Source organism: Carassius auratus, unplaced genomic scaffold (assembly GCF_003368295.1).
Source record: "Carassius auratus strain Wakin unplaced genomic scaffold, ASM336829v1 scaf_tig00217402, whole genome shotgun sequence".
NCBI lineage: Eukaryota > Metazoa > Chordata > Actinopteri > Cypriniformes > Cyprinidae > Carassius > Carassius auratus.
In genome coordinates, this window is record NW_020529051.1 from 4,168 (window position 1) to 22,580 (window position 18,413).

General features: G+C 34.7%; 1 protein-coding gene and 1 long non-coding RNA gene across 3 annotated transcripts; both read right to left on the bottom strand.

Annotated features, from left to right (window-relative positions):
• Positions 1-2,160: 2,160 nt before the first annotated feature.
• On the bottom strand, positions 2,161-3,637 carry LOC113100922 (uncharacterized). Its single transcript, XR_003289844.1, has 3 exons — positions 3,487-3,637; positions 2,941-3,043; positions 2,161-2,212 (listed from the first exon to the last, which is right to left on the bottom strand). It is a non-coding gene; the product is annotated as an uncharacterized LOC113100922 (long non-coding RNA).
• A 4,667-nt stretch (positions 3,638-8,304) lies between these two features.
• Positions 8,305-17,631, bottom strand: LOC113100921 (mitogen-activated protein kinase kinase kinase 15-like). Of its 2 annotated transcripts, XM_026265411.1 has the most exons (12): positions 17,373-17,630; positions 16,673-16,856; positions 15,490-15,498; positions 14,425-14,602; positions 13,163-13,337; positions 12,896-13,081; positions 11,784-11,889; positions 11,469-11,700; positions 10,847-10,962; positions 10,356-10,465; positions 10,145-10,221; positions 8,305-8,785 (listed from the first exon to the last, which is right to left on the bottom strand). In XM_026265411.1, exons 1-12 carry the CDS (start codon positions 17,565-17,567, stop codon positions 8,689-8,691), a joined length of 1,665 nt encoding a protein of 554 aa, XP_026121196.1. In that variant the 5' UTR covers positions 17,568-17,630; the 3' UTR covers positions 8,305-8,688. The 2 variants fall into 2 exon arrangements, with proteins under 2 accessions (XP_026121196.1, XP_026121197.1); XM_026265412.1 differs by lacking the exon at positions 15,490-15,498 and having other exon boundaries at positions 17,373-17,631.
• Positions 17,632-18,413: the final 782 nt, after the last annotated feature.

The window sequence follows — 18,413 nt, forward strand, 5'->3', positions numbered from 1 at the left end:
GCAATCCTGTTACAATTTGTTATTTTTAATAATTCTGAATAGTAATAATAATAATTACAGTGTTAAATAATAATTATAATAAAAGTAACCTTTTGTGTCCTTCTGCTATACATACTAGGCCTATTAGCTCCCAAAAACAGCGTAGGCCTAATTCTATTCTATTTTTGTCTTTGTACCATAAATCATATATTTTAACATATGTGTGTGATAAGCTTACCTTGTTGTCTGTTTCAAAGGTTCAAATGGAAACAAGACTTTTGGCCGAGTTATTAAACTGTTGGAAAAGAAGGAAGTGGTGAACGAAAATTTCCTAGCTGTATTCGTTCCTTTTTACCTTTGGAGTATTTTGCTGTAAAAGCACTTGCAGGACCTGTTTTTGGTTCTTTTTGGATTCTCATAAATCTGTCCACGTATTTATTTTATTATGTGATATGTGGTAAGATTTGGAAAATTCTTCAAAATTCTAAAACTGAAAAATGAACAAATACAAAAATGAAAATGACTTTGAATTACTTTGCACTTGCGTTTATATCCTAAAGAGCACACATATTGTCCTGAGGTAAACAGGAGATCAGTTAAGTTTTGCTTTTATGAAATCCACTGAAATGAAAACTTTTGGCTTAGAGACAAAACCGTTGAAAAAAAGGAAGTACTGAATAAAACCTCATTTTATTCTTTTAGTTTTTTTTTTACTCATGTGCAATTATGTTTAGATTATTAAGCGCACATTGAAGAGCAAAGGTTTCGTCTCAATGAAATAGCAGATCAGAGAAGATTTGCTGTTGTGCAGGTCATTATAACAAGCAGGGCACTTCTTTGACAAGGATGTTTCTGCTACAGTATTACCAAATTAAATTAATCAGCTGGATAGTTGTAAGAGATTAGCTCATTGGTTTAAATAAAAGAAAGATCTGTAGAAATTAAGCGCAGTTCAGCAATTCAACACCATCAGTAGCAAAATGTCTTTAACAGGTTACAATTCTGGACCGGACTAGAGCCAAGTCATCCTTTTTTTTTTTTTTTTTATCAATATGTTATCTCTTGAAAATGTGCTGGTTTTATGTTTTCATGTATGCACCTCATTGTTGACACATGATGTGTTAGATTACATGGAAAGCTATAGATTATTATTTTTTTTTATTCAAAGACTGTTCTGATGGTTACACCAGCTTTGAATGTTAATTAATAGTTCACCCAAAACCTAAAAACCTTTAACAGATGTATTTGTTTATTACAGACACATATTTTTGCTTCTTAAGACATCAATTGATGGTCAGTTAACCCATCTCAATAATTAGAGTTCTGAAATGTTTTCCCTTATAAATAAGTTAAAAACACCACCCAGAGGCCCGAAAATCCATAATTAGTTTGTGTTTCCATATGGGTGCAAATGTTATGGACCACAATTCAGAAACACATAGGACAATGACATTGTAATGCTGAGTTGTAGTTCATCACAAAACACGCAGAGTGAAATTAAGGACCTTTATTTAAAAAAATACATATAAGAGAATTGTAATATAAAACAAAAAACTATGTATCTCTATACAATTGTATAAAATGTTTATTACTTTTTTTAAGGTGGAAAAACATTTCCTACTTTATTATATTGGCATTGCTTTAACAGTAGAGGGCATCAATGACTAACCAAAGGGATAGGCAAATCATTCCCCAAAATACAGACAAATATACATGCTCCCTTAAGACCATTTGTGAACAATATCACATATATAATTCCTGTGAATACATTACAATACAAGTGATATTTAAATAGTATTTGAATTAGTAAAATAATAATAATAATAATTATGAACTGACTTAGTGAGTTAACAGCTCAATACAAAGAGTTACCAACACTCTGTACAAGAAAGTGCAATTAAGTGATGCCAGTATATAGAATATAAGATCTCTTTATCAAAGAGGGACACAGTCCAACAAAACAAAAACCATCTCCAGAACAGCCTCTCCATTTATGCATTCTTAAAGCATTAAAAACCACCACCCGTCTTCACTTCTGCAGCCTTCATTCTAAAGGGCACAGAGACCATTTTTTTTCCATCAGTTAATTTTCTGAAGGTATAATATTTGGTAAGACAGCATTTTATGTTAGTGATTGATAAGAAACAATCTCATACCTTAGGCACTCAACTCTGTCCTGTGTCCAAGTTGTTTCGGGTCAGCACAAACAAATTTTCCATTTTTTGTATGGAAGCTGCAATATCATAAAAGACGATGAACTCTAGCGCCAGAGACAACATTATCTGCACATTAACATTGCTATGTATATTATCATGTTAAACTCTCCGAGACAGAACATGACAGAAATATAAATAATTGATCTATTTAAAAGTCATTAAAATAACACTGATTAAGGAATTAATAAAATTTAAATATACATATGATATAAAAATAAAATTAATAAAGCAAAATTTAAAAAAAATATATAGATTTGTTAAAACTGTAATACAGGTTTAAATATATATAAATATATAAAGTTCTAACTTATATAAAGTGTGTGCATATATATATATATATATATATATATATATATAATATATATATATATATATATATATATATATATATATATATATATATATATATATATATATATATATATATACACACACACGCTCACATATACACTTTCATAAATGCCATGTCTTTACAATTTTAACTTATATAAATAGATTTCAATCAAGGTATATATTTATTATAATGAGCATAATATATATATCTTTATTTTGGAATTTAGAGGGTTTAAAATGTATAACGTTTTGCTTATTATATATGGCCATCGGCTCCTGAAAGTGGCAGTATATATTCATGTATAGATAGATAGACAGATAGAGAGATAGATAGTTGCCATGTCTATATATACAAATGGATATCTTCCATGTCTACAGTTTCATCAAACATGTATGCAAAAATATGTCTTACATGATCGCTGCAAGATCACAGCGGCCAGTCATTTTCTGGATATCGAAGCCTTTCAGATGTCGACAGTCAAGAGGCCGTCTACGGTATTTGAGACAGCAATGCCCTGTGAAACAGGAAGACAAGAGTTAAGAACACATACTTACAGGGCAATTTCAGACTTCCACTAATGTCTAAAATAAAAACAATAGTGAACTGTATGTATCTGCTGTAACAGTAACTGGATCAGGATTTTTACATGCATTGGTTTGCACTGAACTGCTAATACAAAGCTTTCCAGTATCAGTTCAGCTAGGAAGGCCCAAAGAACGGGTAACGAGATCCATCTTTCATCCATACTAAATTTTGTGCCCTTGAGCACGAAACACAATCTTCAATTTTTTAAACTGAAAGTACTGCTGGATGCAATGTATTACAAAAAAAAATTGCATTTGCATTTTTCAACAACACATTTTTACAGCACGTCCAAATAACAGCATGCTGGTGGATCATTAACATATTCAGCAAAATGGTGTTTTAAACAATCTATTTCAGTTCACATTCACTCACCTGCATCGGTCTCCATGAGAAAGGCGATGAGTATGAGGACACTCAAGGTGCAGGTTTTAAGGTGAGCCATCTCCAGTAGTCTAGCTCAGAAAGTGTTTAAGTGTTGTTAAGTGATCGGTATCCACACAGAGAAGCTTCTGAAGAGCTTTGACTGGACTTCACTGATGAGCACTCGATTTAAACCCTTCATTTGGGATTTCCCCCACCTTAGGAATTCATGTTCACGCCCCCATCGAAATTCTTCGCATGTGAACTTGATATCTACGCTCAGAGCAGGTGTTTAAAACAGTTTGAACATTCATCTACTTCCTGCTTCCATAAAAACATGATTGATGTGTACGATGTTAAACCAGGGAAGGGTCAAATATTGTTCATGTGCTGGATAAAACTAATTTAAACACTCATTTACAAATTAATTAATTAATGTAAAACTTTTGAACATTTTATTCAAATTTTGTCTTTTTAGACAGGCTTTATGATATATTTGTAATGCATGCCTGATTATAACTACATTGTAAATACATACAATCAATCAAGGTACTGATTCATGATTCAAGAATCCATTACTTAAATATTTATAGATTAAAAAAGATTTGCAAACATCTTTACGTAAAAAGTTTTAGCAATGCATATTACTAATCAAAAATGTAATTTGTATATATTTACAGTATGAAATGCATAAAATGTGTTCATGGAACATGATCTTTACTTAATATCCTAATGATTTTGCCATTTCTTCATTGCAGTTCTGCTGCTTTGTGCAAAGATTCTATAATTATTCCAACACACATGATTTAATTCATCAGTGAAAATCACATGAGTTACATGTGAGTGAATGAAGAAAATGATATAGAGTGCTGAATGAATGAATCTGCAGGAGAAGAAGAGAAAAGTAGAGGATTGAAGTGATGGTGCTGATGAAGCAAACACTATAGCTTTCTGTTACTAAATGGATGGATATCATTATTCTCCAATGTGGGTAAAATGTGTAGAAATTAATGAGAATTAGCCAGTGCTATTTTTAACCCTTACTACAGTGAGGGTTATAAATACATTTCACTGTAGTAAGGGTTAAAAATAGCACTGGCTAATTTTGGATGTGACCTTTAGATATTTTGAATAAAGGTAAAACGTGAACAATTTTGCATCTGAATGTGCTCAAAATAGCTCCCCCTTCCAATAATTCTATGTATTTTGTTTAGGCAGGAGTCTAAAATTAGCAAAGTGCTAAATCTAGATGTCATTCAGAGCTAAAAATAGCACCCAGGAAAACATTTTAAAAATGTTCTGCAAATGAAAACGATGATACGGTCACGAGTTACGTAGACACCACAGGATGTTGACGTAAGCTACTGTAGAAATAAAATTAGAACAAGATTAAATAACATTCAAAATATTTGTTTTCGTGCATGAGGTCATTTCAATTTTGAGTGCTTTTTGTTCAGCTTTAAGTTATTTTTAAGTAGTTTAAGTTTGCTTGCTTTTTACTTGTGAAATATATTTATATTGTATATATTTATTTTTACATAATACAATTTAATATGCATAATATATAAAACATATTTAGTGCCATTAAATGTATTTTAACATGTAAAAAAAGCACAGACTGCATGATTCATGCAATCAGTTGAACACTTAAAATGAATATATGTGTTAGCTTGATGCGAGTCTGGAATAACCTTTTTTTTTGTGGCTGAGCGGGAATGTTTTTAAACATTTGTTAAAAGCACACTCTTCGCAATAAAGGCTTTTCATCATCATCTGTGGTTTGCAGATGCTTTCAACCTTTTTTCCCTTATCTTTATAGCAGAAAAGGCCTTTTCTTGAAAGGTTCTTTGAGGAATACAAAATGGTTCTTCAGTGCCACCTCTGTAAAAAGACCCCCTTTTTGGATGAACTATTTCATTGTAAGAGCAAGAACCCAGCAACATTGTGATAAAGGCATTTTGCAGCACACTTCTTGCGTGGTTAATGTTTATCTTTTGCTGAAATAGCTTGAATACCAACTATATTTCCATGACAGTTTTTTGAATGCCACACATTTTGCAGCATGGATAACTCAGTTAACAACTTCTCATAAAATGGTTTGAGTCACACAGATGACTTGCGCGTTCAACTTTAACTTGGGTATAACTGATGAATCTGATCAACAATTTGCTTGCATCCTTTTAAAGTGACGTAGGAGGCCAGCACGATGCATTTAGTTAGTCTATCTATTATATATTTTAGTTATAATACGTATAAATACACAATGGCACCGTTCCAAGTTATAGTCAATTTGAATGCAACAGTCCACATAATTGGATGCTCGTGTATATTCTTTCATGTAATGACTTGCATGTTTTTTTCTGTCTGATGTAGGCACCCTGATGTTTTCATACAGATAGACTATCGTTTATTTGCTAGCATGAAATTCCACGCATGTTTGTACTGGGGCTGTATTATCTGTGCATAAATCAAAGTGTGAGTTTATTCTCTTTCAGTCCTTAATGTTGCAACTATGAGCCAGTGCGATGATAGCTACACTTGCCCCCGCGCTTTGAGGAGGGTCTGTGTGCTCTCTCTGAATGGGCATGACGCCTCTGGCTGTGTCCATAATCAAACCTCTGTTCAAAGCGAGAGTAAAATTCCCTCCTACGTAAATTCCCCAAAAAAACTCTCCGCTATAACCACTTAATTTGGATAGCTGAAAAACATCATGCATTACATTACATCATGCACAACAACAATGATCAACAATAACCCTGAATCAACAAACAGAACTAACAATTATTGCTACATGTATAATAATTATTAATTAATAATGTTAATAATGTTCATCGTCTAGCTGACTACGTCTTGTATTATTTTTTTCTAAAAATCCTGTCAAACGTGCACAAACTGACAGTCACCACCATAAGCTAGCTACTACTAATATTGTAGAAACATAATTTTCTGTAAAGTTGCTTTGTAACGATCTGTATGGTAAAAAGCGCTATACAAATAAACTTGATTTGAACAACAACAAAATTAATTTTAAATTAGATTCGCTGAAAAGAAAGTACGCATTGGTCAACGTTGTTTTATATTGCAAACATCCAATTTAGGCTAATGGGCCGCACAATGAGACCTGCAAACAGAACCAAACTTTCTGCATTTCCTATGTGCATTTGTCACTCATTTTTAACTTGATCCGGAAAGACAAGAATTAAAACTTATAGAAATATCTGTTGCCTGGCACGTGCACTTTCTTCTGAGGCCCAAGCCCAAGCATTTTTTCCAATCCATATCGCGTGCTGTTAAATCAAGAACCGCTGTGACCTGTCGGATGAGTGAAGCACAGATTCATGACCGAATCGCTTAATCCAGAATGATTTTTTTGCTTAATTTTTTTTAATGAGATTGCACCGAAAATAAATAGATATCAATACATAAAAGAAACTAGACTGAATTAAGCTGTATGGCTGTAACGGTTTTATCTCAGCTTTATCTAAAATCATCATCTTCATGTTTTGATTGAAAACTAAGATGTATTCCATAACATGACGTGTTTCCAGAGAACAGTTGAGGTTAAATGTATTTGCACAAATGTGCAAATGTAACGTTGAAATCATATCACACCAGCAGAAAGCATTAGCCTACTTATATTAATAAGCTATTGGATCTAAAACAGTAAACTCAGTCACACACCCACACACACACACAAAAAACTCATAGAGACACATTTGAAAATTGACAGAAAACACTTGCCTTTACATGATACAGAACAGGAAATGTTACAGTAACAGTATTTAAGTCCTTATAAAATATTACATTTCCATTTCATTCACAATCGTTACTGATTTAAAACGTATACGTTTTTTCATCTTGACAACGTTCCCAGCGATTGCAACATTTTCCATCGCTTAAACTATGTCAGATATTTGGATGCAGATGACTTGTTTTAATGAATAACTGCCATGTGAAGTTTTATGGGGAAAAACAAATTGTTTCAGCCATTACAGAAGCTCAGGAGCGAGAGTCTTTTGCATGTCTGAACTTCATTCACCCGAAGTGTTTTGCAATTCAGAGAAACAAGTTGGCAATTTGTCTTAAACACAGCCTGAAAATCCAGTATACAAATCATTTAAGTCAAAAGTCAGAGAAAGACATCTTTCATCGTCCCATCACTTTTGGTACAGACAGCAGATAAATAATTAAAATGTCTCAGAGATGGATCATTGGTGCCTAGAATGCTATCTTTCCCATATTAGATCAACCCGTACAATGCATAAACATTCAAACACGGCGTCTGAAATGTTAGACAAAAAACAACAAACATATATATAGCCTACTGTAAGAATCTGTGAACGTGGGACCAGCACTTCCGGTGCTTTGATCCATTCTATCTTCAGCTCATAATGTAGATCTGTAACAGACTGTAGAAATGCAACATGAACCTGAATTTGAACTGCTTCTAACACAATAGGCCACTGCATTCTTAAGAAAGAGGATACATGTTTGTGGAATGTGGCTGGCAGTTTAAAAAAACCCAAATAGTTTGCTTTTAGCAAGACTAGTCTTGCACATCTTTATAAAAAAAAATGATAGTCGAGCAACTCTTGAAGTACATGTACTGAGTGCTACTCAAGTAGCAACTGTTATGACTAGTTTATGTTTATTTATCTACATACTGGGGTAAATACATCTAAACTTATCAAAATACATCTAAAGAGGCTTCTTAGCCCTGGTCCAAAAGGTCTGAGGTCATTTCGTCCCTCAAAAAACGTAATATGAATAACACATTTTCAAGATTGGTTAAGATTAAACAAACAGAAACTTAGATAGACTTTCCTATAATTTAAAATGGCATGATCTGAAGTCTACCTACAGTACATTAAGCAGGTAATACCGTTTGCTCTGCCGTCTTAGGCCCATTCCCAAGGTACTACCATTGCTACCTGGCAGTGTAAACAGTGGAAAGTGCAGAATTTCCCAAACAGAGCCGTTTACATCCTCATGGCTTTCCCTTTTGAAATCAAATGGAAATGAGATGTAAAACTTGGAGAGGTCGAAAACATACACTAAAATTAGCACAAAAACATTACATCATAGCAGAAGGACAAGTAAACATGTTCAACTGGGGCAGAGCGTGACATAATTACAAGGTTCGGGCCAGTAAGGGTTTCTCATTATAGGGATGTATTTTGCTGGCTCAGGTGTCGGTCAACTTCCTGCTGCTTCTCATCCTTCTGAATTTCCCTCGTCATTTTTTTCCTTTCTAAGCCCTTTGTTACGGTGTCTCTGAATGGCTTTCCAGATGCGACATAGCGATCCTCCCCTATAGTGGGAAATAAATTAAATAGTTTCATTAATTGCAGACTTTTTTTCTAAGAGACAACGAGTAACTACAAGGGTTCAATCTTGGGAAAAAAGTGCCTAGCCCATAATGTCTGAACACTAAGCTTCTAATGGTCTTAACACAAAATACTTTAAAGGAAGTCAGAAAGAATTAATCAAATGCATTCCTTAAAAAGCCATTGCTGGCTATCGAAGACGGAACAAAGTTTTCATCAGAATACAGGAAGTTTGATTCAGAGTAGCTCGGTGGATTTAGGTTATGCAATGCAGCAGAGCGGTGTCTGAAGATCTGGTGAGAAATACAATAGTGAATATATTTAGTGAAGCATGGAGGATGATGCTTTGGAGTATGAAAGAATATTTCAGAATGGTGTGATTCCCACAAATGAGAAGTTGTCTAAAGATGAACAATCAGATGTTATTTTTCAAAAAGAAAATGCTCCTGTCTACACTGCGAAGACAACCATGAGTGGCTTGAGAAGGCCATTGGAATCATGTTTTTGCTTGGCTGGAATCCAGATTTGAACCCTATAAAGAATATTTGGTCTCACATTAAACTCCAACTAACTGGGAGACAGTTTTCAACTACTCATTAACTAAAGCCATCAATTTTTAGTCTTAAATGTCTAAAAAGTAGAGGGCATGTTTACCCACACAGCGTAATCATTTAAAGAAAAACAAATGGAAAAGCTGCTTAGTACTTTATTCTTGCGAATTTCCTGACTAATGATTTGGGGTTAAAATTTTATAATGTGCACTAATAAAAGTTTTAAGTAAATAAATAAATAAAAATCTAAAGTTTGGGGTCTGTAAGATTTTCTTTTTAAGGAAATTGAAACTTTTATTCAGCAAGGATGCATTAAACTGATTAAAAGTCCCAGTAAAGGATTGGATAATGTTAAGAAAGTTCGAATAAATGTTGTTTTTTAAATGTTCTATTCATTAAATAATCATGGTTTTCACTAAATTTTTAATTTAGATTTATGCATTTAGCAGATGCTTTTATCCAAAGCGACTTACAGTGCATTCAGGCTGTCAATTTTTACCTATCATGTGTTCACGGGAAATCGAACCCACAACCTTGCGCAATGCTCTACCAGCTGAGCTACAGGAACACTAAAATATTAAGCAATATCAGTTGTCAACGTATAAATAAATATTTCACAGGGCTTTCAAAAACACATCTTACCCATCCCAAACCTATGAGCTGTAATGTATAGTCATTTATTATATTTAATATTATTATACTTATTACATTTTAAGGTTGGACTAGGTGACTAAATAATTAGGGCTGCTTTATACAAAGGACAAACATTTACAGTACAAATAAAGTCCTCACCTTAGCCTCAGGCAGCGCAGGTCTTCTTGGGTAACATCGCAAAGAATATTGCTGAGCGTAAAATCTTCTTCAACAAACTGTCAAACACAGACAGAAACCACAAGGACTTGGCATGAAGCATCCATTTATTTATTTATTTATGGTACTTTCAAATGGTGAGTCATCTTGCAAGACAATACGGGCAGTGTTTATGGAGATTGATATGTTTCACCTTATCTATGGTCTCAGAGTCGGCACCCTGCTCCTTCAGCCAGTCAGTCAGCTTCTTGTCAGGTTCTGGATGGGTGGCAATGTGAAATATAGAGGGGGTTGATGATGTCTCTGTTGAGTGCGAAGGGAAAGATATATGAACATTAATGCACAGATGTCAAAATCTGCATTTTAAGACTTGCATTCACATTTGAAATCAGTCACTTATTGGGTTCTGTATTATTTAGAAAGTTGCCTGTGTAGGCAGCAGACAGCACGGCGACTCACTAGTTTTCTTTTAACAGAACTTGTATTTGCTTTGTACTATAAACTGGTTGTAAACAACTCTAGAGGTCACAAAAGGATACTGGAAAACAGATAGAGGTGAGTTGACACATTCCCTTTTACCTTAGCACATGCATACTATGATTTCATTGTAAATAAAGACAAGAGTAAATGGCTTATAACCGAGTCTAAATCAATCCATGTGTGTGATTCAGTTGCAAAACTAACCTGCAGCAGGCTGCTGTCTGATCTTGATAAGCTCGATGTCGTGTACCCGCTGTTGGAGAGTCTGTCTCAGTACCTGCTGATAGTCTCTCTCCTTCTGTACCAGTTCTTCAAGCAGCCTGAAGTGGCAACATTAACACTGAGACACTCTCCCGCAAACTATTCAAGCATTATGAACACATTCTAGTCATCTAAGATCACATTTCACTGACTAAATCCAACAAGAAATGACAGAACACGTTTAAAAAACATCATAAAACTCCATAAAGGAATAAAATAGAAAAAGCTTATAATAAATCCTTATAAAATTTCAGAATAATACAGTTTTTTTTATTGCATTGTTGATTAAGTAAATGCAACCTTGGTGAGCTTTCCGAGACTTCGTTCGAAAACATAAAATTGAGCTGTTGAACTGTTGTGTATATTTGTAGGAAATTATGTTAAGTGCAGATCTACAACGGGAACAAATATTTACAAGTGTGTCAATATTTTGAGTATTTTTCCCCATTCACTCACCATTGGAGGGGGTGGCAGAAGCGTATGTTGTATACTGTTTATATTTAACTGTCTTAAACAGAATAACGGTGAGTGGTTTTTTTTTTTTTTATGGAATCAGAGTGTGTACCTGCTGGTTTCCTGTTTGAGGTGGCCAAGCTGGGCTCCCAGTGGGTGCTGTGGCCGCTGAGCCTCATGGGATATGACTGAACTGAGGGTGCTGACTCCAGATGTGAGGGCTTGATCTTCCTGCGTCGTACGCGCCACTGATCCAAAGTCCCCATCATCCTCTTCATCTACTTCATCTGCATCCTTATCTGCACCTTCACTTTCCGATGCAGGCCCGAAATGTGTCTGGAGCTCTAGAAGAGAGACAGGTGCAAAAGCATCAGAACAACACGTTTTCTGTTTTCTCTGTTTTTGTCCCACTTTCCCACATACACACCTGGAATTAAAATGGTAACAGCTGCTTGTACAGCCCGTCGGATGATGTTGTCCATAGCAAACATCCAGTGTGGTTTAATGTGGTGGTTCCTCAACACTTTATTTACCTGCAAAAAACAGTGATGAAAGAAGAAAACTAATCTCATCACTCTCAAACTAAACCACAGGAGGAGGACAATGATACACTGAGACAGCACAAGAAAGAGGCACTAATAAAATGTACAATCATGTAGCTTCTTGAATCAGATTTCTACAATATTTTACTATAAAATAAACTGAAGATACAATATAATATAATAAATAAAAGCCAAATATGTCAGGATGCCGAAAAATAAATAGCTGTAAAATAAAAACGGAATAAATCAGATCAGCAAAAATGTAATAAGTTGAATAAATAATATAAAAGTCTTTCTTAGTGGATCTGTGCATGGTTCATTAAAAATCATTCTATAAAAATAATTTAATTAATTAGATTAATTAAAAAGAGGGAAGTAACATAGATTTTGAAATGTTTTTAAAGGACTTCTTACATTTACAAAGACTAAATTTTTTATCGAAATATAGTAAAAAATATAAAATTTTGTAAAAAAAATATTTAAATGGGAAATAACAGTTTTCCATTGGAATATATTTTTTAATGAATTTACCGTATTTTCCGGACTATAAGTCGCACATTTTTTCATAGTTTGGCTGGTCCTGCGACTTATAGTCAGGTGCGACTTATTTATCAAAATTAATTTGACATGAACCGAGAGAAATTAACTAAGAGAAATTAACCAAGAGAAAACATTACCGTCTACAGCCACGAGAGGGCGCTCTATGCTGCTCACTGCTCCTGTAGTTTACACTGAGCATTACAGAGCGCCCTCTCGCAGCTGTAGACGGTAATGTTTTCTCTTGTTTCTAAATAAATGCCACATAGTCCAGTGCGACTTATATATGTTTTTTTCCTCATCATGACGTATTTTTGGACTGATGCGACTTCTAAAAGTATATACTGCAGCCTAAATAGGATTTTATTAATAGTGTCTCATGTCTGGGTAGGAAAATGTGCATGCTGTTCAAAGTAGCATTCAAAAACAATATATTTATACTGCACTGCACTCCACTCACAGAGTCCTGGAAGCCAAACAGAACCAGCTGGATTTGGTTGATTGATGTGCTGTCGAAGTCTAGGTCAAGTTTAAGTTTGGAGATGGTTGTTGCCATGACACGTCGCTCAGGGCATCGTATAAAGTCCCGTAAGATGCAGATGATCTGTTTGATATGGTCCACTGACAACTTCAGCTCCTCCTGACCCTAAAAGACAAGAACAGAGTTCTGAGTGTGTGATTACGACATACCATATACACACACAGTCAAACACACAGGGATACACACCTGGATGTGGTTCTCCATGAGGTTGGAGGTCACTTTATCCTGGTCCTCATTGAGGACCTTGTAGAGTATGGCACGTCTTTCACTGTCTTTCTTCAGCAGGAAGAGGCCAGAGTCGCTGTTCTCAGAAGAGGCTGGAGAACTGCGGTCTTCTGCTGTAGGACTCTCATCTGGAACACTGAATCGCACATTTTATATGAATATAACAGATGTAACATTATGTACAGTACAATACTGTTCAAAAGTTTAGAGTCGGTAGGATTTTTTCAGTGTTTCTGAGAGAAGCCTCTTACGCTCGCCAAGGCTGCATTTATTTAATCAATAATGCAATAAATAAAATTTATATTTAATAATAATATTTCAAAATAAAATGACATTTTTTAAATAAATAAAACATTTAATATATTAAATAATAATTTAAATTTTATTCCTGATGCCATTATTCCAGTGCTATCGATAATAAAAAAATAAAATAAAATCACAATTAATCTCTCTCTATCAACCAAAAATAATCTAAAATAAAATAAAAATAAAGATTTTTTTATTTTTATAATAATAATAATAATTAAAACAGAAAGGTGGTTTTATTAACCGTGTGTTTCACTCATAGGTGATTTCTGACAGCTTTAAATGTCAGTTTAGGCAAATTAACGAACTGAATTTAACCATGTTAAACATTTAATTCATCTTAAATGTCAATGTTATCTTTAGAAGCCAAAGTATAAATACATCTGGAGTGGTGATTAAAAATCATGATTTCGTTAGAGGAAAGAGGAAACGTGGTTAATGTGTGACAGCTCTGTGATTTGGTGTGTGTGCGCGTTGAAACCGAGGTGAAGAAGTGGTCCATAAAGTGTTCATGAGATTATTTTATGAGCAACCAGAGAGTACCTGCTGTAAAAGGCATTATCTCATTACATACACCTGCCCAGAAACCACGGCGCTGCACACCTGTCTCCTCATTCCAGTGCGTTAATTAAACAGTGTTTCCAAGGAGTCTGCTAGCTGTCAGGACAGACCTCAGCACTTCATTGCCAGGAAGTTGATTTACTGTTGGTCTGAGAGCTGAAGCGGCCGCGGATACTCGAGTTCCGTAAACACAGTCACATCATTAACATTCCAGACGCTAATCCAACGCTCACATAGGCCCATACATATACACACTTACAGCTTTCGCTGACCAGCGCATAACCTAAACTCGTCTGGACCGGTTTGAGGACGCCTGTGGCTCTGTGTTCACCTTAGTGCTCATCTTCTGAGCTCACCTGAGGAAGTTTGAGTTGGGTGGCTTGATGAAGTTCTCTGAACTACAGCGTTTTCTCTTCTCGAAGAACACGTCTTGTTTGGAGTCACAGTCTGGAGACACGGAGCCCGGTTCACTGCTGCTGCTCCCTGTGGCCTCCGTCTGCAGCTGGACTGGCAATGAAACACTGCGAATGTAGTCTAAAGGGAGGAAAACACAAACAATGCAGGGTCACGTGTGTTTAAACACATATGCACTCTAAGACATTCATTCAGACAGATTTTGGCTTTTATTTTTTCCCCTTAAGTTAATAATAATATAATATAATAAAGGGTTAATTTTTTGAGTGCAAGAGTCAAGTGTTATATTTTAGAAATAATAAATAAATCATGCCCCCTACAGGCCAATGACCTACGCTCAATGCTATGGAATTAAAACCAACAACATATTCACTTCTAAAGTCACATTTTGTGAAGCTAAGAAAAAATAAATGCAACAATAAATGGGTTTTAAATCAGATAATATTGATATATTATTGATATGAGATTAACTGATTAAGTGGATTTATTAAAAAATTAAAAGCTTTTAACTGACAGCTCCAATTACATTTAATACACTAGATATTTCCATCACAATATATAATAGCACAATAATATTAACACAATATGGCAACATTTTACAATAAGGTTTGATTTGTTAATATTTGTCAACTACATTAGTAAATTATGAAACAAATAATGAAAAAGACTTTTACAAAGTCTTAACAAAGATGAATAAATATTGTAACTTTAGTTAATGCATTACTAACATGATCTAATGGTACCTTAATGTAAAATGTTACCCACAGTAATTAAATAGACTCTTTCAAAAAGCTTCCAAGATAAGTTAAAACATTGTAACTGAATTAATATTAAACCACAGAGAAGAGAAAGCAAAACAGAAGAGAATAAATAAAAAAAATGACACGATGAACCAATCAGAGTGCACAAAGAGCATACAGTTAACTCAACACAATCACCAGTAACCAGCAAAACACCAATGATAGATAAAAACACATAGGCCTAGAACATAGATGAGGGATACAAACCTTGCCATACTGTTACACAGAGAATCCAAGCCAAAGCAGCCGATTGGGTGGCATTAAGGGAGAAGGAGATATTGAGTTATTAATATTTGGGCAAAACTGGAAAGACACCAGGTTTACAAAGTTCTTTCTTTGCTCCGAAGCCTCCTCCGAAGAGGAAACGTAACCAAATTTAAATGCAGAATTACATGCATCCTTTTACAAAGAAAGCATTGCAATAACCTGAAAAAAGAAATTCAAAATGAATGTTAATTATACACTACTGTTCAAAAGTTCAGGGTCAGTAATTATTATTATTATTATTATTTTGAAATAAATTAATACTTTTATTCAGTGATTAGGCATTCAATTGATCACAAGTTCCATTAAATGCATTTAAAATGTTACCAAAGATTTATATGTTTTTTTTTAAAAATGCTGTTCTTTTGAAATTTCTATTCATCAAAGAATCCTGTAAAAAAAAAAAGATATAATATCAACAAGATTTCTGAAGGATCAAGTGCCTTCTGGTTTTCAGTGTCAAAAAATAACATTATTAAATATACAAAAATAAAATAAACATTAAATTCACAATAGCATGCCTTTTTAGCCTTGCTGAACATAAGAGGGTTCTTTCAGAAACATAAAAAAGTCTTACTGTGACCATACGTTTAACTTGTATTTAATTTAATTCACTTATGAGGTTAAATGAGGGTGTGGATAGCAGTAGGCAGCTAACTAGCTCACTTCTGTGTCAGTGTCAAAGAGAAACACTGAGCATTTTCTGAGAAAGCAGAGCACGTGTTTGTGTGAAACACCACACCCTGAGAATGCTTTTCATGGGCAGCGGGATATAGCTGACATGTTCGGCTGGGTGGAAACCATTTGTGAAGGTGGTGTGAGCCCCCATATTGTCCTCTGTCTCCTCCCCTTTCCCAAGTCCTGTTGTTCCTACCCATCTCTTGTGTAAGTTCAATCTGGACTGCGAGAGGCCGGCTGAGGGCAGTTCGGGCCTGTTATGAGTATCCCAGACAGCGGCGAGATGCAGGCATGCTGGGCTATGGGGGGTTTGGCAGCTCTGCATGTTTGCCTGCGAAAAAATGTTCTATGTGCTCTTTCACAATGCCTTACACACCATGGATGTGACCAGAAGGGTCACCCCGGGTCGCAGTATTATCACAGCTGCAGAAAGCATGTTCGACATTACCTGAGGGTTTGAAAGCGATCTTGTTCTTTTTGCCTTTGATGTTTTGACGCAGGAATGGATCCTTGAGCAGGTCCCCGGCCATCGCTCGTTTACTTGGGTCAGGCTCAAAGCAGGAAAGGATGAAGGATTTGGCCTCTGACGAAAGAGACTCTGGGATCTCCGGATGGATCTTAAACATGCCCACCTGGTACAAAGACAACAGAGACCAATGGAGGAGATGATTTTGATGAATAGTCTATCAAAAATATGAAAAATACAATATTTTACAAGTAATCAAAAACCATTGAATCTGTATTTTAAAAACATACTGTGATGTTCATATCAATAATATGTAATTTTTATTAATACAGTTTTGTTATTCTCTTGGTTGATTATCTTCTGTATTTGCATAAAATATAAATCTTCTGAAAAAAACTAGATTATAAAGCAAAATTATCTCCATGAGCTCATGAGTCAACTACATATACTTATGTAAAGACCTAAATAAAAAGATAACATTTATTAAATTGATTATATCACTTTTTTGATTTGTTATTTCCATATTTGAAACAAACCCCAATTTTTCTGTTTTATTTTAATTATAAAATAGTAATTATAAATAGTAATCTAATTATTACTTACAAATCTACTTTCTGCTTTTAATCAAATCAAAATCTATGTAAACAGACTACTTCATATTTTTGAGTACAAATATTTATACCTTAAACATGGCAGCCTGTGGTTCTCCCAGCTCATGGAAAGGAGGTTTGCCTGTTGCCATCTCTATAATAGTACAACCCAGGGACCAGATATCAGCAGGTGCCCCGTAACCTCGAGGCCCTTTATCGATGATCTCAGGGGCCATATACTGTAACGTGCCTGGACAGAGATTTACAGGGGAAAAGCAGAACTTCATGAGATAAGAATGTGCTGTGACAGGATGTTAAACAAAATCAAATAAAAAATCAAGGAGAGAAGTGCAGAAGTGATTATGATGAGAGTGGAAGGCGAGGAGGAGGATAGATGAGCGCACCTGCTCTGACGCTCCAGCAGTCGCTAATGAAACACAAACACACTCCTGTCTCAGACGCTATGCTAATCTAATTACTCCCCCACAGAAGACATTATCATGTTACCAGTGACCAGGACTCATAATCACTCACTACACTGGAAGGAACGCAGGTCTATTTTGTGTCAGGAAATAAGAGTTATCCAACCCCTGGAGAGGTGAACCAGTTCACACTAATGTATGGCCAATTTTGTCATTTTGAAAAGGTTTTAAAAATAAAAAAAATATAAAGGCGGCTATATATATATATATATATATATATATATATATATATATATATATATATATATATATATATATAATGCATTTAATATCTTTGTGGTTAGTGCATTGACGTTTAGCACAACCTAGCTTATAGTGTCATGAGTTCAAGTTCCCATATCGTGGTCCCATATGTTTCCAGGTATGTTCAGTTCTTCAATTTAACCAGTATAACGTGATCTAATTTTTGTAATTTGGGTTTATAATGTATATGTGGATTGTGCTTTTGAGCAGATATTGTATATTTATTTCTCAGATTCTGTTATACATTATATCGTGTTACATCCATCTATTACACTGGTTTTGCAGTTCTATAGAGTATAATGTGGATGTGCCTAGGGGTGGGCGATATCTCGATATTTAAAATATATCGAGATATTTGTAAAACACGATATGGATTTTGACATATCGTATATATCGATATATTGTTGT

What these genes read in the sequence shown, in the direction of transcription:
- LOC113100921 (XM_026265411.1), bottom strand. Translation starts at nt 17,567, where the DNA reads ATGAAGTTCTGCTTTTCCCCTGTAAATCTCTGTCCAGGCACGTTACAG. An exon ending in CTCAAACAGGAAACCAGCAG is followed by an intron (nt 10,963 to 11,468) that starts GTACACACTCTG and finishes TTGCCACTTCAG; the next exon opens with GCTGCTTGAAGAACTGGTAC. An exon ending in ACTCTGAGACCATAGATAAG is followed by an intron (nt 10,222 to 10,355) that starts GTGAAACATATC and finishes TGTGTTTGACAG; the next exon opens with TTTGTTGAAGAAGATTTTAC.